This window comes from Castor canadensis, chromosome 13, assembly GCF_047511655.1.
Source record: "Castor canadensis chromosome 13, mCasCan1.hap1v2, whole genome shotgun sequence".
In the NCBI taxonomy this organism is placed as follows: Eukaryota; Metazoa; Chordata; class Mammalia; order Rodentia; family Castoridae; genus Castor; species Castor canadensis.
Window position 1 is genome coordinate 5,599,598 of NC_133398.1, and position 24,328 is coordinate 5,623,925.

The window sequence follows — 24,328 nt, forward strand, 5'->3', positions numbered from 1 at the left end:
TAATTACAAAGGAATTCATGATTACAGTACAGAGAAAGTTACACGTGAAGTCATCATCCTCCTCCTATTCAGCTGCACTCTAACTACTTACTAATAGTTTTGGGTATAATCTTCAATCTTTCCCTTGCCACTTTATTTTAAAAGGTGACAAGGGAATAGGAACACTGAATAGAAAAAAATTCCAAATCAAGCCAAATGATAGTGAGAAAAATACCTTTTCTTTAAATGAATCTGGGGTAGAGACGATAAAAGTTTAAAAACTATTGGATTACAATGCAGCGTTACAAGCATATTCAATAAAGTTCAACGTAGTGAGAAATACTCTGAACTATCAGCAGTGTGCTGTTGACATGAAACTGGGAGCTACACAATGAAGTCCTAAGCAGCCATCAAAACAAGTAAAGTAAACATGTACCAGATCAGGAAAAATGAACAGGACATTTATTGCAACAGGGGCAGAGGATAAGGGGAGTCAAAATCAGTACATGTAAGATAAACTTTTTTTTTTTTAAACAATGAAGTAATCTCAATATATACATACATAAGTAACCTCTCTTTCTGTGTGTGTATGTGTAAATATATATATTTGTAAAACTTGATTATCCATCAAGTGAAAACACAAGTAACAGTGGTCTTTATTGGTAAATACCAGAAGGTAAGTTCTTTACAAGTTAGCTACTTGCCTAAGACATGCATGAAGCAAGGTCTCTTAGGCTTCCTTGATTCTTAACTTCAAGAGTGACAAAGAGTTCTCCACTGAAGTACTTAGAAGTTAGGATCTTTCAAAATTTTTGAAAATATTAGCCAAATTTCTTAGTTTGGATCCTGATGATTGCACTAAATTTTCTTTTCTGCATCAAGCTTGAGGCATCAGTCAAGAAGTCTTATCCCCTCCTCCTCACGTGAGGCACATATGATACCAACTATGACTCCACAGTGATCCAAATTCTGGTGGAAATATTTACAGAAGGCAAACCCGATATTCAATCACAAAGTTCTGGGTAACAGAGAAAGTTAGAATGATTGTATGACTGAGAAGATATGGGAAATGGAGAGCTAATGGTGAAGTTCAGACTCCAATAGAATTTGCTTGAAGAACTTCAAGCACTTGGGAACATCAATGAAAATAAAAGCTAGAGTCCAGAGTGTGGTCAAAATATAGGACTGCAGGTACTGCAGGGCCTTTTTACTTGGGAGTGTTTTATGTGCCAAATGAGGTAGGCTGTAAAAAAAAAAAAAAAAAAAAAAAAAAAAAAAAAGGAGCAAACAAAAGGGGACAATGAAGAAGATCCACATGAAAATTAGGTGCTTCGAGTTGACTTTGGCAATGAGGACCATGGTCAAAACATTTATTATTGCAAAAACTAATTTAATACAGAATAATTATACTTGAGAACGTAAGACAAGCATGTGATCTCTTCTGAGATCTTACATTTTAACAAATCCATTTTATTTTCTATAATTTACCAGCTTTTGAATTGACACTGTGAGGCAAGAGAACTTATTACTTTTCATAGAGGAAATATAGAGTATTCAATGTTCTATTTATTCTTTTCTAAACTATGATCATCTAGCAAGATAGAAGACAACACCAATTGCTCTTTGTCAGAAAAAGAACTTAGAAAAAGGTTTTCTCCTAACTCTAGTTTTTCAAAGCTCTTTTTTTCGGGAGGTTGGGGTAGGCTGGGGGAGTGGCACTGTGGGAGTGGTACTGGAGTTTGAACTCTGGGCTTCAGTCAAGCGCTCTACCACTTAAGCCATGCCTCAAGCCCTCTCCCCTCCACCTCATTTTTTTTCCTCTGGGTATTTCGGAGATAGTGTCTTACTTTTTGCACAGGCCAGCCTGGACTGGGATACTAGTACTTTAAGCTTCTTGTCCACCTGAGGATGACAAGCACATGCTGCCATGCTCAACATCTCCCCCACCACCAACCTGATACAAATTATTTTTGTCCAGGCTGGCCTGGAACCATGAATTCTCCCAATTTTAGCCTCTTGTGTAGCTGGGATGACAGGCTCATGCCACCATGTCCAGCTATTGGTTAAGACGGGAGTCTCATGAACTTCTTGCCTAGGCTGCCCTTGAACTGAGATCCTTCTGATTCCAGCCTTCCCAGTAGCTAGGATTACAGATGTGAGCCACTGACTCCTGGCAAAATGTGAGAAGCTTTTAAAAGGCTTACTCACTTCCTAGAAATTCCTTATTAGCTGAGACCGCTCAAATATGACCTCCATATTTGATTCCTTATGTCAACTGCCTGTGATCTAGAACAATAAACTCTATTAGGTGCTTCTTTCACCTTTATTTTCACTAAAACAGAAATGCAAACTGACCTGAGGCTTTATCACCAGATGACAACTGAGTGGATGATGGCTTTAGGGAATTTATCAGAGACCCCTGAAACAGAACACAAGAAAAATGTTAATACTGGACCACTAACCACACTTGGAATATAGGAACATGCAAAATGTGAATGGAAAACCATAAACTGAACAACCATAAATATGTTCATTTTACTTAATTACCAAAGAAAAGGAAGAAAAAAGAATATTTCAAGTTAAGACAGAAAGAGGACTATTCTGCCATCTCTAAGAAAGCAGTTATGCCTGTCTAGCTCATGCTATTTTTCCCAGCGGCTGGCATAGTGTTTGGCACATAAAAGACACTTGAATATTTGGTAGAGAGCAATGAATGAATAAGCAACTGAAGGAAATGGTCCTAGCTCTCAGTGAATGTACAATAAGGTTATAAACAGAACTGTTTGAGCTTTCCATGTTCAGTCAGTGTTCTTGCACTCAATCTGTCGTGATTTATACTTTATCAGGTGTCCTTCCAGGGAGAACAAAAAAACCTCCAAAAGAGTGTCAAATGCTAAATGTTTAAATTCCATCTTAAGTCATGGCAAACTAAAGAATACGGTCACGTTTGAGAACTCACAGTGGGCGAGTTCTGAGGTTCGGTCTTAAATCCAGATCTCAAACCCAATCTAAAGTTACTCATTTCAGAGACAGATGTAAAAGAGGAAGAGAAACCAGGATTCCTAAGGAAAACTTTCAGAGATGGCTTGATCTACTTTCCAGTCATCTCTTATTTTCTTCTGGGTTGTTCTTACGTTGTTTATGATGTAACCTGTTTTTGTAGGAGACTTTTTTTTATCAGTCAAAAGTTCAAAGCTAGATATAGTATCACTGAAAATATGCAAACTTAGAAAAACGGAGATTGCAGGAGAAAACAAGACAACCTATCCTCCAAAACACTGATATTGAACAGTACAGAGGAATAAGCAGAGGATAGGAAGTCAGAGGCCTTGGGTCCCAGCTCTGTTTCTACCAGTCACTAACTGAGCAACATATCTAAAACCTATTGCACATGGCAATTAGGATTAGCTAAGATAATGTTAAGTGGAAGTAAATGGCAAACCAAAAAACCTCACCCAAATCTATGGTATAAGAGTGACGATGAGTAGTATAGAATGTCAAATAGCCCATGAAGACACTGTCAGGTACTGACTGGCTTTTTTGGTTAACCATGTCAAGACTGGCAAAAATTGTTGGAAAACAGTCACAGGCCTTAGAATTACATCTTATTTAAAAAAAGGTAAGACTCAAAGCAGTATGATTTTCAGTTACAAAGACAGACACTGCATAACCACTAAAGTAAAAATTAGTAAGTTACCTGCTTGGCTTGGCTGGCAGTTACTGGGGCTAACGCTGGGTGGGGTGTTTTGGCTGTGGAGTATGGCACTGAAGAACTGAAAAAAGACACAAAGCATTGTACTTGGTAAGAGGCAAGACTGGCCCTCGAGCCAGCTTTCGGTCCAGTAAACGATACTAATTTTGGTTAGAATACTAAGGTCTGGAACCCTAACAAAATTCATTAGACATTTTGTTGAATAGTAAATTTTTTAATGAAAATTGGGTTTCTAGCATTAAATTCAAAGCAGCAACCTTCAAATTTATTTCCTTCCAATAATTCTAAGAAAAGAATTTGTAACCATTTAGAACTGGATCATTTCTATCTGGAGAGGGGGCCCTCCGCCTTCTTGTTCTGACCCCACACTAGACTGTGTGGGGGGAATTCCCGATACTCAAAAAGATATTCAACAGGATCTATGGACATTATTTGCTGTCACATACAATTCAAAGGTGCTTAGAGAGATGTGAGCTTCTGAAAGCACCTATCCCAGGTGCCCAGGGCTTACCTAGACAGCATACAAGGGATTTGACTGTGTTATATTCTGTTTCCAATGGACATATTGGTATATCATGAAAAATGTACCCCTATTTGCAGAGATACCTCTCACCATCTTCTGGCTAACTCTGAGCACTGTATGTCAGGGACAATTACTTCATTAATCAGTAGTAATAGGTGTAGGATCTGTTTTATTTTTCAAAACTCTTTACAGATTTAGGGAGGATTACGAATAATTTTTCATCAAAAAATTAACTTGAAAGAGGAAAGACAAAGATAGCCCCAGGCCTTATCCAGGGACATTAATTATCAAACAACTTAACTCTCACAAGCACACTGATGTTCTCTGCTGGAATCACATAGGATCCTTCCAAATAGACTTCATTAGACTGAGAACCACCACACCACCACCACCAAAATGTTGTTTTCAGAGAAATAAAACCCCCATTGTGTTTCTGTTAAAGCCAATATAAGCTATAAATGTTCATCTCTCTGGAGGAAACTCATCCCTGTTGCCCTGTTCCACCAAGCAGGTCCATAGGGACCGCACTTGCCCCTGCCTCTGCTGAATCTCCAATGGAGAGAAGGAATGAACAAGCAGACTGCTGGGTACTGAGCAATCCCTGGGTGGACATAGCATGTTTGCTGAAAGAAATGGTTTGAGCTGGCGAGAATCACAAGGGAAATGAAACTCTTTTCTGCTCAAAGATGAAAAAGAAGTTAGAAATAAAAACAAATAGAGCAATTTATCCAAGCCTTGGAAAACTTTTTGTACCCCAAATGCAGTTACAACATGATGCTAAATTCAATCATGCAAGGAACAGATTGAGTATAATTACTGTCCTATTTACTTGTGTCTGGGTATCCTAAACTTCCAAACATACCAAGTGAGGATTCACAGTACCCCCACACCAGGCCATGTGACAAAAATGCTTTTAGTGCAGACAGTCAATAAACCAACTGATAAACTGGGTACAAGAAATCTCCACCAGGACTCAAAAGGGCAAACAGAGAAGAGTATCCCCCAAACAAGTTTGCTTAGATTTGTGCACAATCATGAGTTAAAACAATGGCAATCAGTACAGCGGCAGAAAAGCTAAATCCAGAATTACCACATTTGGGTAACTTTTTTCTAATATCTGGCAGATGTACCTGCCAACTATTGGCCCCTGTTGGTGAATTTTATGTCTGTGAAGACTCAAACATTATCCAAAGTCTGTTCAAACTGCAGTTTCTAGTATCTAGTGTCTAGAGACTAAGCACCTTAAATAATATGCCAGAACTGCATCAGAGTTCATAATGAATATGAAAACAGAATTCTTATAAGAATTTTAATGACATGGGAAATGTAAACAACTGAATTTATGATTAAGTTGAAGGTTACAAAGTAGCATGTATCCAAATTCTACTTTGAAAAGCTAAACTTCCACAGAATAAAGATGAAAAACGTCTAAGGAATAATTATATATTTGTAGTATGAATAAAGGTGATTTAAATTTTGTTATTTTTAGTAAGTCTATAATGAACATTTGTAATATGAAAAATATAGGGACTAACATTTTAAGATTTTGGGTCATTACAATAGTCATTTTTAAAGTTGAACAACACTGTAAAATCAGTGAAAGGTGGGGGGAAGAAAAAAACAAAAAAAACAAGGTTGACCTAGAATTCCTTCCCCAGCAAAATATACTTCCAAAACAAACTTACAATTTTCAGCAGACAATTCTGCTGAATTCTGAGCGAATTCAGATCTTCAACTTGAGAAGTAATTACAGGAAGTCCTCCAGCAGAAGAGAGATGATGCTAGATGGACCTGGCGACTGAGCAGAGGATGAATACTGGATCCCTAACTCTCTGCATAAACATAAGAGGCCTTCTTCTCATTTGAATCTATTTCAGAAGTCAGCTACTTGCAACAATGCATCATGGGGTTTATTTATGACTTGGGAGGAAATAAAATGTACAACAGCAGCACAAAGGAAGGAAGGGAGAAACAGAATACTGTTGCAAAAGACTTGCTAGTTAGTATAATATCACTTGAAGACAGACTATGATAAGTTAAAGATGTGTGTATGTTACAGCCTAATGCAACCAGTTAAATAACAGAGTTATGGTTAATAAGCCAACAAAAAAAGACTAAATAGTTATCATTAAAGAATATTCAATTCAAAAGAAGACAGGCTGGGGTGCTGATGGATCATGCCTGTAATCCTAGCTACTTGGGAAGTTGAGATCAGGAAGACTGAGCAAACTGTTCATGAGACTCCCATCTCCAAAATTACCAGAGTAAAATGGACTGGAGCTATGGCCCAAGTGGTAGAGTGTCTGCTTTGCAAGTGTAAAGCCCTAGGTTCAAACCTCAGCCCCACCAAAAAAAAAAAAAAAAAAAGGCAGAGGCAAGACATAGTGGCCCGTACCTGTAATCCCAGATACTCAGTAGGCAGAGAGGAGGATCACAGCTCAAGGTCACCTGGGGCCAAATTTAATGAAACATGATCTCAACAACAAAAAAGTTGGACATGGTGGCATGCACCTGTCATCCCATCTACATGGGAAGAAATAAGTAGGAGAACATTGGTCCAGGCTGGCCTGGACAAAAATGTGAAACCCTATCTCAAAAATAAAGAAGGCATAAAGGGCTGGGGTACGGTTCAAGTGGTAGAGCGCCTGCATCGCAAACTTGAGGCCCTAAGTTCAAAGCTGAGTATTGCCAAAAAAACGAAAGCACACACACACAAAATAAGTTCAGTATGAAAGAATAGAAAAAGATAATGCTATGTTAACATTAAACAAAGAGGCTGGAGTAGAGATATTATTGAAGAAAACAGATTTCTGAGCAAAAACTCTTATAAGGGATGAAGAGGGTGGCTTTGTAATAATTAGGTCAGTTCATCAAAGAACAAAACAATGTTCATGAAACTTAGTAAGAGAACCTCAAAACACATGAGATGAAAATGGACATAACTGCAAGGAAAAGAGGCAAACTCAACTACAGTTGAAAATGTCAACACTATTTCTCTTGATAGAGCAAGTGTTAGGAACATATAAGATTTCAGCAATTAATTATAAAGCACCTTATCTTATATTGTTAGAACACCCCAACCACCACAAGCAGAATGCATGTTCTTTGGAAGTACACCTGGGCATTTACCAGGATGACTGATATTCTACTCATGAGTCATTGGGAAGTTGAACATCCCAAGCCTATGTGGCTCCACCAGTGAATTCTACTAAACAGTTAAGTATGAAATAATACCAAATCTACACAACTCTTCCCAGGAAGAGGAACGATCACTTTCTAACTCATTCTGTAAGAAAAGCATTATTCTGACACCAAAACGAAACAAGGACATTATAGGAAAACAAAAACTATAGACCAATATCCCTCATTAAGATAGATGCATTTTTTTTTTGTTTTTAGTTTAAGCAAATTGAACCCAGTCACGTATTAGAAGGGCAATACATTATTAACAAAGATGGTTTAACATTCAAAGACCAATCAATGTAACAAGGATAAAAAGACAATTCAAGGGGGGCTGGGGGAAAGAAGTCTTTCAACAAATGGTGCTGGGAAAACTGGATATTCACATTCAAAAGAATGAAGTGGGATCCCAACTTTACACCATTTACAGAGTTAACTCAAAATGGATCAAAGACCTAAATAAAACAGCCAAAACTTTAAAACCCATAAGAGAAAACAAAGGTGTAAATTTTATAACTTTGGATTAGATGATGGATTCTTAAATATCGTATCTAAAGCAGAATCAACCAGAGAAAAAAATAAAATGAATTGCATCAACATTAAAAATTCTTGTGTGTCAGAGGACACATTAAGAAAGTGAAAAAAAAACCCAAAAAGTGGGAGACAATATTTGTAAATCTTATGTCTGAGAGAGAACTAGAATCCAAATTATATAAGGATATTATGACTCAATAATAAAAAGGAAAATAACCCAATTAAAAAGTAGACAAAATCTCTAACTTGACATTACTCAAAAAAAAAAAAAAAAAGAGAGAGAGAGAGAGTGGGAAAGAAAGCAACAAATGGCCAGTAAGCACATAAAAAAAGACACTCAACATCATTAGCCATTAGGAAAACAAAAATAAAAAAATCAAAACTACAAACAGAGTGTGAAGAGGACAGTTTGCACCCTGAAGGATTGCTACAATCTTAAAAAGTAATCACTAACAATTGCTGCTGATGTGGAAACACTGGAAACCTATATACTGTTGGGAATGTAGAATAGCACAGCAGCTTCGTGAAAGTTTGAGCTTTGTTTAGTTCAAAAAGCTAAATATAGAATTACTATATGATCCAGCAATTCCACTCACAAATATATACCCCAGACCTGAATATATTCTCCAACCTTATCTCCTATGTTCCCCTTCTTGTTTGCTCCCTTCCTATTTCCTCTGCTCTGGCAACAAGACACCTCCAGGTCTTTGGGAACCAACTTACTGTAGACTCCTGTGCTAAAGTGTTCTTCTCTCAGTTGTTCACTAGACCTGCTCACTGGCTATTTAGTCTTCATTAAAATGTCATCTTCCTGAGAAGGCCTTCTCTGGCCACCCTATTTAATGGTCACCCATACCCAAACAACACTCCCTAAATTCTTCCCTTACATTGCTTTTCTCTATCACAACTATCACCAAATTTATTACGTAAATTACTTATTTGTTTTGCTTAATGTTTGTCTCTCCATGACCAGGGCAGTGGTTTCAGGTCTGAGACTAGGGTGTTGGCATATAAAACACTCAAGAATTTGTTGAAAAAAATGAATAAATGACTGAATGAATGCCAAAATCTCTGAAAGCAATGGTGTCTGATGTGTTTTGGGAAAAACAAACAAAACCCAAAATCCCACCTCTCTTTTGGCCCACTTTCTTTATTTTCCAGTCCTTTATTACCAGCTTTCGAGTTATTCTGGCCTTCTTTCAACTTAACCTCAAATGTGTCCTGTCCTCTCCCAGGTTTGCTTTCACATACACTGCACCCCCTTGTCCAGCATACCCTTGCTCTCCACTCTGCCTAGCAACTCTGGTCACTTCAAATTTCAGCTAAAACACCAACTCCTCCCAAGCCAGGCTCTCTCTGCAGCTCTGTCTAATGTTTTCTAGTATCCTGCACTTCTTCTTCAACCTTACTATACTGCAAATAAGTAACTGCGATTTCTTGCTTAAATGTAAGTGCTGTGAGAGAATACACTTGGCACGTCTTCTTCACTAGTCCCCCAAATCCCCAGGGCAGCATCATGCTCATAACAGATGCTCTGCAACAATCTGCTGAAGCAGGTGACTGAGCACTACAAATAGTCCGAACAGCTATGGATTTGGTCTAGTAAACACCTCCATAAAACAGGATGGCCAGTCAATCGAATGGATGACGCCAATGAACATAAGATACACCAGTAGCAGAAATATGTAAGTCTGTCCTACAATAAATCTATTAAGATATCATTCTGAAAAAATTATACTGGGGCTAGAGGTACAGCTCAAAAGCTAAAGCGCCTGCCTCCAAGCTCAAGGCCCTGAGTTCAAATCCCAGTACCTCCAAAAAAGAAAAAGTTAAACGCAAAGTTAAATATCTAAAATACACTTTGGAAACAACTGCTTCAAACAATCTTAAAATACGTCATTTTACAATGATCATATTCCACTCTCAATTTTTTCCATGGGAGAGGGCAGTAAATACCAATTTTCATTTATCAATTATGTTTAGAGTACTTTGTCAATTACTGAGTAAATGGTTTTTTGAAAAGGAACTGTTAAGAAAAAAAGGAACTTTTTCAGGCACCATGCTGGATATATAAATTAAATAATCATACCAGAGTCCAGTTCTGTTGAGAAGGATTCTTAAGATTCTCCTTCAAGCTTTGTGTCTATATTTCTTGTTAGAAAAAGTTGGACTTGTACGTCCAAGTCGGGTGCCTGTGGCAACTCAGGAGGCAGAGATCAAGAGGATCACAGTCAAACCAGCCCCAGGAAAACAGTTTGTGAGACTCTGTCTTGAAAGTACCCAACACAAAATAGGGCTGGTAAGAGTGCCTCAAGTGGTAGAGTGCCTGCCTAGTGCGCATGAGGCCCTGAGTTCAAATCCTAGTACTGCCAAAAAAGAAAAGAAAAAGAAGTAGTACAGACATGCTTCTTGAACAAAGCCAGTATCAGAGATCAGCTCAGATGAATCATGAAAGACAAAGCCTGAGCAAAGATGAAGGAAACCCACAGAGGTGCTTCTCATATATGGTTATGGGTTAAAATGTCTCAGAATCACTAGATCACACTTTTTACCACATGCTGCTGCTCCTGCCTTACACAATATTTTGTCCTTCTCTGGTTTTCCTTGCCTTCCTTTCCCTATAATGGGAATCTGGCTATAGCTCTCAAACTTTAAAGCATAGTTCTTGAGATGTTCACAATAACCATAAATACCACTCTGGTCTAAATAGCATTCCAAGGCATCAAGGTCACTATGAGATGGCTGTTATTATGGCCCTGAGATAACTAAAAATCTGTACAGCAGGCAGTGTTGGTAAATAGACTGCAATGGAGAAAAAAGACTGGTAAAGTGGAGTCACTCACCAAAGTGAAAACTGAGCTGCAAGCTGGTCTACTGTGTGGGGGCAGCAGAGAGTGGGTACGTTGTGGAAAAACCACAGGGCCTGTTGCTGCTCTTCTTGCTGCTGGGACTAATGTGGGTACCACACACTGACTCCCTGAAAGATACTGGTACCCAATGATGGCTACGATCAATCTAAGAAACTGTTCCATAACTCTTCCCTATAGCACAGGAGGGGCTGGTGGTCCTAAAGGAATTGTAGCTACAAAATGCATACAGCAGAGCAGGGCACCGACATATGATATGAACTGTGCTGCCCGGAATAGTTGAAAAAGTTGGCACAGATGAACTAAAGTTAAGCAAGCACTGGTAGGAACAATTCTGCCCTCAAACGGCAAAGAGAAGTGGAAGGTCTGCAAACACAGCTGTTGACTTCTAAAATATTGTTTCTTCTTATAAAAGGCAAGAGAAATTAAAAGAACAGAAATGCCTGAACAGAGGAGGTGAGGAAGGACACGGTCATCCTTGAGAAGACCAGAGTCTTTAGAATCAGTAGTCAGTGTCAGATCTGAAGTGTCGAATTTGGAATCTCTAGAGCACTTAAAATCGAACTACACACCGGACTTACTGGTACCCCATGAAGACTTAGACACAGCAAACAGCAGTTTCGGTGTACACCAAGACAGACCACAGGCTCATGAGGCAACAACTGTTACTGGCCAGTCAAAAAGGACAGCCTCCCAAAAACCCAACCAGGGGCATAGCAGGGCTCTCTGACCCACAGCTCTGCAGGGAAAAAGCCACAATGACAGCAGCAGTGCTGCTCCCTGAAAGCAGTTCACCTCCATTCTAGAAAAATCCATTGGCTTGAATCCACAGAGTACTGTAACATACCCCATGGCTGCAGAAGGGGCTGTAGAATTACTCTTCAGTTCCTGCACATTCACCACTTGAGGCACATTCTTCAAAGTTGACTCAGTCAAAGTGCTCACAGCTGTGCAAATAGAGAAGATAGAGAACCACAATAATTTCAGTAAAAGATCAAGAAGCCCTATAGAAATGAACAACCAGGACATAACCTTGAGCAGACTGCAACCTCATTATACAAAAGAAATCTACTCAGCAGTGTGTTTAATGGAACACCACTAACAAAAGTCAGGGAACAAGGCTTCATGCAACTAATCAAACGTAATCTTGCAGGGAAGAACTCCCTGGCCAGTTTTCCTATGGCAGAGATGAGGTGCCGCCATATTGCTGACTCATCTTAGAAAAAGGTAGCAAAGCCAGAGGATTAGCAGCCTTGAGCTCAGGACAAATGCTGTGCATCCACCTGTCCTCCTCTTCCACAGGTCTATTATGTTCTAGGTTCTGTCCACTGCTGAGAATACAAAGCTGTCTCAAGTACAGCTTCTCCTTTAATGGAGCTCATGGCTTAGTGAGACAGACAGACAGACTGATTGACATAATATGCAAATGGAGCGCATACAAGAATTCAGCAAGAGGCCTGAATTAAGGAATGGTAACAGGGATATATTTGATGCCTACTTACCTACCTTACTTGTCTCATCAGCTTTTACTTCTCATGCCTTATACTTTTCTATTCTATTCCAAAAGACTTAATTAGCTATTAAGAAAGCCTGAGAAAAGCTCTCAGGTCTCTAACTACATCCTTGGCAAAGGTGAGAGCTGCATCCCAAGCACTGATGGGTCTGCAGTGACTCACTCCCCTCCTCAGAGGAGCATCCAGGAACATCTTGCCTGTAACTGCACAGATCTTGTCTTCAACATGCAAAGGCACCTATCCCTTAAAAACTTGCTCTACCATGATAATGGAAGTCGCAGCACCTCCTGCTGGGTACAGATCATTCCTAAGTCCCTGAAGACTTTACCTTTACAAATAATGAACTCAATTGGTTGGACCTGGGGCCTGATCAGCACAAGGCTGAGATTCTGCTTGGTGCACATAATAAAGAGAACATAAAAGAATTAAATGTTCTGAAGGCTCAAAGTTATCTTGTCTTTACTTTTCAGTATCTACTTTAGGTGCCTTGAGAGGGTTTTAACATTTGAACTCTTCTTAGAAATCCTTTGATTTATCACTGTTTAATGGTAATTCTTTTTTGTCTAACTCAAACCACCAGGCCTTTTTAGTCTTCTTAAAGTGAACTATTTGGCTCCTATCAGTTTCTCAGCCTTAGCATTACTGACATTCTGGGCCTAGATGATCCTCTGCTGCGGGGGAATCCTATGCATTTTAAGACTTTTGTGCTGCTTTGCTAGCCTCTATCAGCTAAATGCCAGCAAGCTTGCTAATTGTTTTGGAGAGGTAAGAACAATTGGCTTATCAAAGTGATAACTAATGACAACTCGAGCCCTTGATTGTTAAATTCTAATACAGAAAAATTTGAATAAACCATTAACAAAACCTTAATGCTGATTAGCTCATTAGAGTGTCCATCTATAAAGGCTAAATTTATGAAGTTAAGGAAAAGTTGTTCTGAAACAGAAAGAGTACAGAATTGGAGCCCAAGTGCTACTACTTACTGGTTGAGTAACATTCACTTCTTTCAGTCTTAAGCCATTGAAATGCAAAATGGGCACACTTAAGGTACTAGAAAATAGTTTTAATGTCATTAGATGGTCTAATTTCAAAGACTGGGCTCAAAGCAGCAGATCTTATCGACATCAAAAAAACCCCACTGATTTCCCACTTCACTAAGTGTATCAGATCTAATAGCTTCTCCCAAAAGGAAAAAATTCAGATCTAATCTTTGTCTTGTAGGGACTAACACATCAGACCCCTCTGGTGAAGCACAGTGAAGAAAGCCAGTAGTTTCCTGCCCTGGTGTCCCAGCTGTGACTCAGACAGTTCCCAATCAGTCTCTCACAGGTGTGGGAGTTTTTACCTGGCACCTGATTGGCCATCTGCCGTCTCAGGGCTGCAGCAGCGGCTGCCTGGGGGGCTGCAACAGTGTGGGAAGGACCAGGTGCACCATGCTTCACAGTTTTTGTTGCCAGCATTGTGCTATCAGCTCCTTGAGGAATAATTTTGCTAGTAGATGTAGAAACTGAGGGGAAAAGAAAAAGGAAGTGAGACAGTAGATTAGAGAAAGAGAACACACAAAAGTTAAAATGGTAAATTCTCCACATTAGGCTACAGGAAAAAAAATTAAAAATTCTCGCAGCCGGGCATGGTGGCTCAAATCTGTAATCCTAGCTACTCAGGAGGCAGTGATCAGGAGGACTGCTGTTCAAGACCAGTGGCTGGTCACAGTGGCACATGTCTGCCGTCCTAGCTACATGAAAAAGCACAATTGAGAATCATGGTCCAGGCTGGTTTAGTCATAAAGACAGACCCTATCATAAAAATAATGCAAAAAGGGTTGGCAGAGTGGCTCAAGTGGTAGAACATCTGCCCAGCAACCACAAGGCCCTGAGTTCAACACTCAGTATAACTGTGGAAAAAAAAAAAAAAAAAGAAAAAAAATTTTAAGCACCAACAGCAAAGGCATTAACTCTTTCAAAGACAACAACTTGCTCACCCACCTCTACTATTAATTAAACACTTCACGTAATTGTTTCCTCTGGTATCAACAGGGAGAGAATTTTTATACCGGTTTAGCCCAATGCCCTGATCCCATCTCATAAAATATATTCATTCCAATACCTCATGCTTGCCTTTGTTTTCTGCTAGAAATCACTAGGACGCAAAGCACTGACAGTACACAGAAGGAGTGAAAGCACAGTACAGGTCATGTCAGTGGGTGATTCTGACAATGAGCACTGGAGCTGTGAGTTTTGTGGAAGAATGTACTAAAAAACTGAAATGAGTTGGTTTTGAAAGGCATGAGTGTGGAAGCTGGTTTGTACTGAGGAAAACAGTTGCCCCTTTTACTCCTGAAAAAGACCTGTTTTGAAAAACACACAATGGACTCCACCATAAAGCCGCTGAAGTGCAAAACCTTGGAGGGTTCTCTTATTCCTTACAGCAACCTACCAACTGCTTTCCAGGGGAACCTGTATCTTTTGGATCAGTCTTCTAATTTCTGGAACGTTAACAGAAATGAGCTGCAACTTCACTCTAAAATGCAGTTAAACTTTCTCTGTTAGAAATCTAGAAGGGTAAAAATAGTTCTCACTGTTAACTTACTTGAAGTTCCCATTACCGCAGATGAAGAACCATGAATCAGGTGAGATTTAGCAAAATGCGTTGCCTGGGAAAGGAGACTGGGTTGGATGGAAGGAGTGCGGACCACAGGGGCGTGACGAGGAACCTGGATCACCACCTCCTCGTCGTCTTTGCAGGGTGCCCGTGCATCTTCACTCTCCAGAGATTGGGAGATGGATGATGTTGAGCTGACTTCATCCAAGTCTTCATAGTATCTTTGAGCTAGGAAGGCTGACCGAGACAGGCTGGCTACAGAAATCCCAACAAAATAGAATTTAGGCACCTCAGAGAAAGTCCAAAGTTATATAATTTTCACTGCCAATACACACATATCCAATTTGTAGAACAATTTAACGATTACATATTTTAAGTGGAACCAGCTGTTTTTGAATGTGACTAAAGATGGTTTTTCATCTTTACTCAAAAGGGGCTTTGAGAAACTGAGCTGTGAAACAGTGAGACAGAATTAATGCTGGTGAAAAAGCAATAGACCTTGAGAAGTTCTCCCTGGTAGAAAAAGAATGTATTAGAAAAATAAGAGGAATGTGAAGCCCTGAATTCAAACCTAGTCCCTCCCACCCCAAAGACACACACACACACATACACACACACACAAGGAAAGAAAGAAGAAGAGGCAGAACCAGGTGCCAGTGCCTCACACCTTAATCCTAGCTACTTGGGAGGCTGAGATTCAGAGGATTGTAGTTAGAGGCCATCCTGGGAAAAAAGGTTAGTAAGACTCCATGTCAATGGAAAAAAGCAGGATGTGTGTCATGTGCCTATCATCCCAGCAACTGGGTGGTGGGGGAGGGGACCTAAATTTGGAGGCAGCACTTCAGGTGAGCCTGGGCAAAAGCCTAGACCCTATCTCCAAAATAACATGAGCAAAAAGAGCTGGAGTCATGGAGAGAGAGAGAGAGACAGGGTGAAGTCACACCACTGCAGTCACCACTTTCCAACAAGAACCTCCTGAGTACATGCCTAATGCAAGCTGCAAAAGACAGAATGGCCTCAGTCCAGAGTCCAGATAAATCCAATGACTCTTTTCAATTAGATTATAGATTAACACACACATGTACACACACTGAACTTAATCCTGGACTTCTCTTTTATTTTTTCCCTCTCTTTCTTTAAACTATGAAGTCAAGGCTTATAACTCTCTGCCATGAATTTCAGAATGCAAGTCATTGCATGTGTACTGGAAAAAACAAAAATCAAAGGCCAGAGAGATATAGTACATGTTCAGGAAGACAGAGATTCTGAGCAAGAGAAGGACTCTTGTGCAATGTTGGCCTCCAGATCAAGGGGACAAGGAACATACCCGGAGGAGAGAAGGATCTTGTCCCACTGCTGCAGGTGTTTTGCCAGCAACCTCAATATTTTGGAAGTGGTATCTTTCCCAGAGCTTCCAGGTGAGCTCAACCCAGCCAACACCTTGAACCCAACCTCTATGACCTGAGTAGAGGACCCAGCCAAGCCAACCCATGTCTGGACTTCTGTCCACAGAATGGTGAACTAGCAGATGCTATTTTAAGCCACTAAGTTTGTGGTAATTTGTTACGGCATCCATAGGAAACCAACACGAAGCCCACATTCTCTTGGGACTACATTACCTTTCCTTATTTCCCTAAATCCTAGTTGCTGAGTTAGAAAACAAAAAATGATTCAGATCATCAGCTTCAGAAACTGGATAGAAAGACAAGATGGCGTAATCGTGTGCCTCCCAAGTTTCCTTTCTTTGCCTTTCTGATGCCATTTGTTTCCTTTGGGTGTAGGAAGCTCCATCAATATAGACTACTGCAGCTGCCATTCCTACTCAAAGGCTGGCCTACTGCAGGACTGACTGCTTACTATCCCAAAACTGCTGCCACCAGGCCTGACAGCCTATGCTCACTGTTGTGATCAGTGTGTGGCTACCTTCCTTCGTTAAGAGAACAGGTCCCACCAAAATGCAAAGAATCTTAGAAGCCAAGGCAAGGACTCTCACTCACCACTTTTATTGGGTGCTGTACTGGACATCCTAGCCAGTGAAATAAGGTAAGAAAAAGAAATCAAAGGACTGGGAGAGCAGAAAGAAAAGTGTTAGTATCCGTGGAAGACAGATTATTTCCACAGTCACAAGTCCAGGAAAACTATGGGCAGATGATTAGAACAAGTGAATTTTGAAGGTTGCTGACTGCAGTCACGCAGTGCTTCCCATGCAGGAAATACTAAGAGAAATGAAAAGACCCAAATAAATAAATATGTACCATGTTTAGGAACTAGAAAGTCATGATGTACAAATGTCGATTCTCAAGTTGATCTAGAGACTCAATACAATCGTAATAAAAGTTTTGACTTCTCTTTGAAGGCTGAAGGAGATAAAACTCTGCCCCCCCCCCAACCTTTTTATTGTGGCAAAAACATAGACATTACCATCTACCATTTCTGAATGTATCCTTCAGTGGGATTAACATATACTCATACTGTGTGCAACTTCACCACAGTTTATCTCCACAACCCTTTTCTTCTTCTGAAAATGAAACTCTGTCCCTATTAAACTCTAGCTCCACATTTTCCCTCCTCCACGTCCTGGCAGCCACCTTCTACTTTCTGTATCTATGGGTTTGGCTATTCTAAGTATAGGGAGACAGAATTCAAAGATAATTCTAATACAGAAATGTACAACACCAAGACGATCCAAAATATTCCAGATTAGAGGTTGGCAATCTACAATCATGGGCCAGCTGTCTTTTTTTTTTTTTTAAATAAAGTTCTATTGAACTATAGACCTGTCCCTTCATTTACACACATCTCAGCGCTGCTTTTCATTGCAAAGGCAAAGGTGAGTAGGTGCACAGAAAACACAGGGCCTGGCTTCTGGCCCTTTAAGAAGAAGTCTGCCAACCCCTGCTCTACACTATAGAACTTCCTGTGATAATGTTCTCTACCCGTGCTTGTCTTTACAGTAGCCACTAGTCACATATGCCTAGTGAGCACTTGAGATGTGGCTGCTGGTTCTGGGGAGCTGAATTTTTAATTTAGTTTCAATTAACAAAATTTAAATAGGGCATTGTTCTGGTCAGCACAGCTAGTAAAAAGAATAGTACTGAGATTTATTTTAGCACTAATTAAAGTAGTAGGGCTTTCTAATCAGTGCACGAATTCAGTAGACATATACAGATGGGTAACTGATTTACAAAAGGTAGTTTTGCTAACTAAGCAGGGAGGAGAACTTCTCAACAGTTTTGGCACATTCAGATATCTAAATACAAAAAATGCCATGTGAAGCCAGGTGCCAAAGGCGCACGCCTGTAATTCTAGCTACTCGGGGGGACAGAGATCAGCAGAATCGCAGTTCAAAGCTGGTCTGGGCAAATAGTACAAGAGATCCTATCTTGAAAAATTCCATCATAAAAAAGGGCTGGTGGAGTGGCTGAAGCGGTAAGAGCGTCTGCCTAGCAAGTGTGAGGCCCTGAGTCAGGCTCCAGTGTTGAAAAAAAAGGGGACATGGACCAACTGGAACAAACACTCATACATTAATGGTCAAGTATAAATTGGTACAACCATTTTGGAAAACTGGCAGAATCTACGAAAGCTGAACATATGAACAAAGCTTGAGCCAACAATACTACTTAGCTATGTGATCAAAGGAAGAGTGCAAACAAGCCTGGTGTGATGGTGCATGCTTGTAATCCCAGCTACTACAGAGACGTACATAGGAGGAGTGAAGTTACAGGCCAGCTTGGGCAAATGTTAGTGAGACCTTATCTCAAAAACAAAGCTGGGTGTGGTGATACATACCTGCAACCCTAGCTACTTGGGGGACAGAGGTAGGGAGATCAAGGTCGGAGGCCAGCCTAGGCAAAAGTGTGAGACCCTAACTGAAAAACAAACTTTAAAAAAGAGTGGACATGACTTCAACAGACAAGAATGTTCAAAACACAAGTGGTGTAACAGCTACAAATTGAAACAGAGCATGTCCTACAGAGAATTGATAACCGTATGCAGAATGCTCAGATAATGGAACACTATGAAGCAACAGAAAGAAATAAGTAATAGCCCCAGGCTACAGCATGAACAAGTTTTACTAATCTCTTGTATTCCAGAGAATAAATGAAGGGACTTATGTAGTATGCAAAGACCAAAAACCAGGCAAAGTCACAGTTGGGTACGGTGACACACAACTATAAGCTACTCAGCTTACTCAGCTCCTCCACAGCTACTCAGGAGGATTACCAATCCAGGCCTGACCAGGGCAAAAACATGGGAACCTATCTAAAAAATAACCTAAAAATAAAAAAGGCCTGGAGGTTGGGCTCTCTGTCTTAGAGTGCTTGCCTAGCAAATTTAAGGCCTTGAGTTCAAATCCCAGTACCACCAAAACCAAGTCACATTGTTTAGGGAGACATGATCAAGGAAAAAGGAGATAAATGACAATGACAACTTAATGCAATGGAGAATCCTGCACTGGAACCTAGATTTGTTTTTTAAGTCAACATGGAAGACTTAAGTGGCAAAACTCAAGTATGGATTGTACATGTTGCTGAAATTTCCTGAATCTGGATCTGTATTATGGTTGTACAAGAGAACGTTCTTGTCTTATAGGACACATGCCACAGTATTCAAGAGTAAAAGGTCTTATTTTCAACTTATTCTCAAATAGCTAAGTAAAAATAGTAATGGGGCCTGGGTGGTGTGGCTCAGAGGTACAGCACTTGCCTAGCATGTGCAAGGCCCTCCGTTTGGTCCCCAGCACTGCAGAATAGTAATGATAATGATGATGATGATGTGGGGAGGGGGATAAAGAATTGTGACAAATGTTCACTGGTAAATAATGATGCTCCTCGACTTACATCAGGGTTATACCCCACTAAACCACTGTAAATCAAGAATATGTCAAAAATGCACCGAATACACCTAGGCTACCAAGCACAACAGCTTAGCCTGGACTACCTAAAACATGCTCAGTCAGAATACTTACATTAGCTTATAGTTAGCCAAAATCATCTAACACAAAGCCTATTTCAAAATGAAGTGTTGACAACAAGAGGTGTTGGCGAGGATGCGGGGAAAAAGGAACCCTCTTACACTGTTGGTGGGAATGTAGACTAGTACAACCACTCTGGAAAAAAATTTGGAGGCTACTTAAAAAGCTGGACATCGATCTACCATTTGATCCAGCAATACCACTCTTGGGAATATACCCAAAAGACTGTCCAGGTGTCCAGAGGCACCTGCACATCATGTTTATTGCGGCACTATTCACAATAGCCAAGTTATGGAAACAGCCAAGATGCCCCACCACTGACGAATGGATTAAGAAAATGTGGTATCTATACACAATGGAATTTTATGCAGCCATGAAGAAGAACGAAATGTTATCATTCACTGGTAAATGGATGGAATTGGAGAACATCATTCTGAGTGAGGTTAACCTGGCCCAAAAGACCAAAAATCGTATGTTCTCCCTCATATGTGGACATTAGATTAAGGGCAAACACAACAAGGGGATTGGACTATGAGCATATGATAAAAGCGAGAGCACACAAGGGAGGGGTGAGGATAGGTAAGACACCTAAAAAACTAGCTAGCATTTGTTGCCCTTAACGCAGAGAAACTAAAGCAAATACCTTAAAGCAACTGAGGCCAATAGGAAAAGGGGAACAGGTACTAGAGAAAAGGTTAGATCAAAAAGAATTAACCTAGAAGGTAACACCCACGCACAGGAAATCAATGTGAGTCAATGTCCTGTATAACTATCCTTATTTCAACCAGCAAAAACCCTTGTTCCTTCCTTTTATTGCTTATACTCTCTCTACAACGAAATTAGAAATAAGGGCAAAATAGTTTCTGCTGGGTATTGAGGGGGGTGGAGAGGGAGGGGGGAGTGAGTGGTAAGGGAGGGGGTGGGGGCAGGGAGGAGAAATGAACCAAGCCTTGTATGCACATATGAATAATAAAAGAAAAATGAAAAAAAAAATAAAATAAAATGAAGTGTTGAATCTGTCATGTCATTTGTTGAATACTGGCTGAGAGAGAAAAACAGAAAGCCTGCAGGGGTACACTTTCACACTGTAGTGCAGTGAAAGCTGGTATTAAAACCAGTATTAAGTCAGGCACCATCTTGTATGGGTGAAAAGTAAGTGGGAATGCCCACTGCGTTCTTGCAGTTGATGGTTTCAATTGTTTTCAAATAGATAATTAAAAAACAAACACAAGCAAAGTCATAGTTTTCAAACGGTCCTCTGGGGAGGACAGGTAAGGGGCTCAAGAGAGGTTTTCTAAGGAGCTGGCACCTGGGTTAGGTTACATGGACATAATTTTATTTTGTACATTTTTCTGTGTGTTACATATCCACAATTTAAAAATTAAACATGTTTATATTCCCTGAGCTCTTCCTCCCAGCACAGAATCTATTATTAGTTAAGTATAGTATGCAGGTTTCATCTTGAAGTCTGTGTTTTAATCCCATTTTACAAGTTTTATGTGGTCAGAGACTGTGTTACTCTCATTTATTACTGTCTGGAACAAACTAAGCGATCATGTTTGTTGAATGAATGAATAAAAGAGTTATGTTAAGTCTCACTTCTTGGAAATATATCATAAAGATATACTCAGGTAAGTGAGTTAAAGATTTGTGAACAAGGATGCGCTAAATAAAATTTTGACAACAAGGTTGATACTTAACAATGGGGATTGGGTAAGTATGGCCTTCTAGTAGAAGGAAATGTTGTGAGGTCACTATAAAAAACATGTTCAAAGAATATTTAAAAACAGAAAGCAGAAGAAAGGCTTACTACGGCAGAGAATTTCAAATGTGGAGGCAGTAGTTGTGGGTGACAGCAAACAGGGCCACTGATCTAGAGGGCCAGAAAAGGGGGTTTGTACGACCCTTGGAATGTGATGAGGAAGGTAACAGCTGTGATAGAAATACTTGCCAAGACAAAAGATGGCTAAGGAAAGGTGGCTGGAAAAGCCCTCTCAAGAACTTATGTCTTAAAGACAAAGAAGCGAATGAAAAGAGAAAAGAAATAAGAATCTGGCAGTTTGGAAACTCAAGTCCTTTATAGGCTGGATTTTGCCAAGTAACCAACACTTCTACACTGCTAGAAGATAGAGTATCCAAACTGAGAGAAGCCCTAGATATCATCCTACAGCTAGGGAAAGAATGATACTACCTTACACGTCAACTATATGCTTACTCTAAAATGAACAGGAGAAACTGCTCAGAGCCAGTAAATAGTGTCTTCCAAGAATGGACTCCAGTACTGATGGCAACACCAGGGGTTTACCTGTGAAGGATGTTTACCACAAGTTCCTCTTCAGAAGTTGGACCAACCTTCCTAACGCAAGGGAATCACTCCATACAGAAGAGAAAATGCACACTATTCCTCAAGACAGTGGGGTTTGATTTTTATTTAGGTGAAGCACATCTACTGACATCTTTCCTAGAACTGTAGCTCTTATTATGATTTAAATATGCACATACCTGAAAATGATCAACAAAATGTCTGTGGATGGGAGAGGGACCAAGATAACTTATCACCACAGCTAAGTCACCCAGCAAAAAACCAAAAGAGCGCAGGAGTGCCTCTGCCCAAGTGGAGGCAGACAATCAAACTGTTTCAAAACCAAGAAGAAGGGACCCTTTCACAGATTTGTATTTCTTGAATTCTACTGTCAAGGAAAATATGGATTTGAGACATCATTCAAGAAGTATGAAGCAAACACAAGAAATCTTTTGATGAATGTTAAGTCTATCCAGCACCCTTTCCAACTGTAGGACAATACACAAGCAATGATGGAAGTGCTGCCGTAGAATGTTCTCAAACAGGACCCTTGACCATGAACTTTTCTACAAACCACACTTTATAATAGCTTACACTTCTTACACTCCCTAAGCCCCTTATTTTATGTAAAATGTGTCTTATTCAACAGTTTAGAAATTAATAATGATTACTCCAATTAGGATATTTTAATTATGAAAGGAAAGTCCTAATTTTTAAAATTCATTTCAATCTTTTTACTGTAGCAAAACATACATAAATGTGCCATATCAGCCACTTTAACTGCACGGCCCAGTGATAGCAAGTGCATTCACACCATTGTGCAACCATTACCACATCTATCTCCAAAACCATCTTTATCTTGCAAAATTCTAACGGCAGATACTTCACCTATCCCTTCATTCTCCACCTCCCTTCCCCCAAAAGGCAACCACCATCTCCTTTCTGTGTCTATGAATTTGACTTGTCTAGATACCTCACATAAATGGAATGCAATCATATTTGTCTGTTTGTGACTAGCTTGACTTAACATCTGTTCTCAAGGTTCAGTTACACTATAGCTTTAGTCAGAATTTCTTCCCTTTCTCAGGCCAAATAATATTCCATTGTATGGACATTTTGTTTATCCATTCATTTATGAACACATTGTTTCCACACCTTGGTTACAGTGAATAATGCTGGTACAAGCATGGGTCTATAAATACTTCTTTGAGACCCTATTTTCAATTGTTTGGGGTATATGCCTACAATTTGAATTGCTGAATTACACAGTAATTCTACTTTTAATATTTTAAGAAACTGTTTTCCACTGAGGTGGCATTTCACACTCCCACAAATAGTGCAAAAGGGGGTTCATTTTCTCCATATCCTTGCTAATGCTTACTGCCTTTTTTTTCATAAGGGCTCATGAATTTTTAATTAAAAAAACAAACTCCAAGACACAAAACTGTAGATGTTATAATCCAAGTCATTTTTTTAAAAATTAGATTTACATATGCAAAGGAAAAATGCTGGGAAGTAAAACAAAATAATATAAATGAGGCCATTTGAGTCAAAACCAAGAATAATTTTTATTCCTCTTTAGATGTTTCTTTATTTTCCCCATTATCTATGAAGAAAATATATTCTTTTTGTTTTTTGAAACAGAGCCTTGCCATGTGGCCCAGATTGGCCTCAAACTGAAGATCCTCCAGCTACAGCCTCCCAAGGATTGGGATTACAGGTGTGTACCGCCACCAAACCTGGCTGAGAATGAGTTCTTTAGACTGGGGGAAAAAAATGTTATGGAAAAATTCCATTTGTCTGCAGCTATTATTTATCTAATTTAGCCCTATATGGCTACAGAAAGAAACAAATCATGATACAGATTAAATTAAATCACTTTCAGCTATTTTAATAGACTTTTACCAAAGGCATACGTTGCTGGTATAAAAAACTTATTTTTAAACTGAAATCAGAATTTCAAAGAAAAACAAAGATATGGACACTAAAACAAAATAAGGTAACAATATTTTTTTCTAAAGAAAACTATGCTCTGGGTGCTGGTGATTCATGGCTACAATCCTAGCTACTTGGGAGGCTGATATTGGGAGGATCAAGGTTCAAGGCCAGCTCTGGCAAACAGTTTGCAAGACCCCATCTCA

The 24,328-nt window shown here is 39.7% G+C and overlaps 1 protein-coding gene across 12 annotated transcripts in view; it reads right to left on the reverse strand.

Moving 5' to 3' along the window:
- Positions 1-24,328, reverse strand: part of Nup214 (nucleoporin 214) — a 111,913-nt gene that overhangs the window by 51,325 nt on the left and 36,260 nt on the right. For all 12 annotated transcript variants that reach the window (XR_012440729.1, XM_074052970.1, XM_074052971.1 and 9 more), the window contains 5 exons: positions 14,899-15,165; positions 13,655-13,816; positions 11,643-11,742; positions 3,677-3,752; positions 2,335-2,398 (listed from right to left, as the gene is read on the reverse strand). Coding sequence is in view for 11 of the 12 variants with exons in the window: in XM_074052970.1 (XP_073909071.1) it covers positions 2,335-2,398; positions 3,677-3,752; positions 11,643-11,742; positions 13,655-13,816; positions 14,899-15,165 (669 nt within the window). In the remaining variant the exon portion in view is untranslated. The remainder of the gene's footprint in view (positions 1-2,334; positions 2,399-3,676; positions 3,753-11,642; positions 11,743-13,654; positions 13,817-14,898; positions 15,166-24,328) is intronic.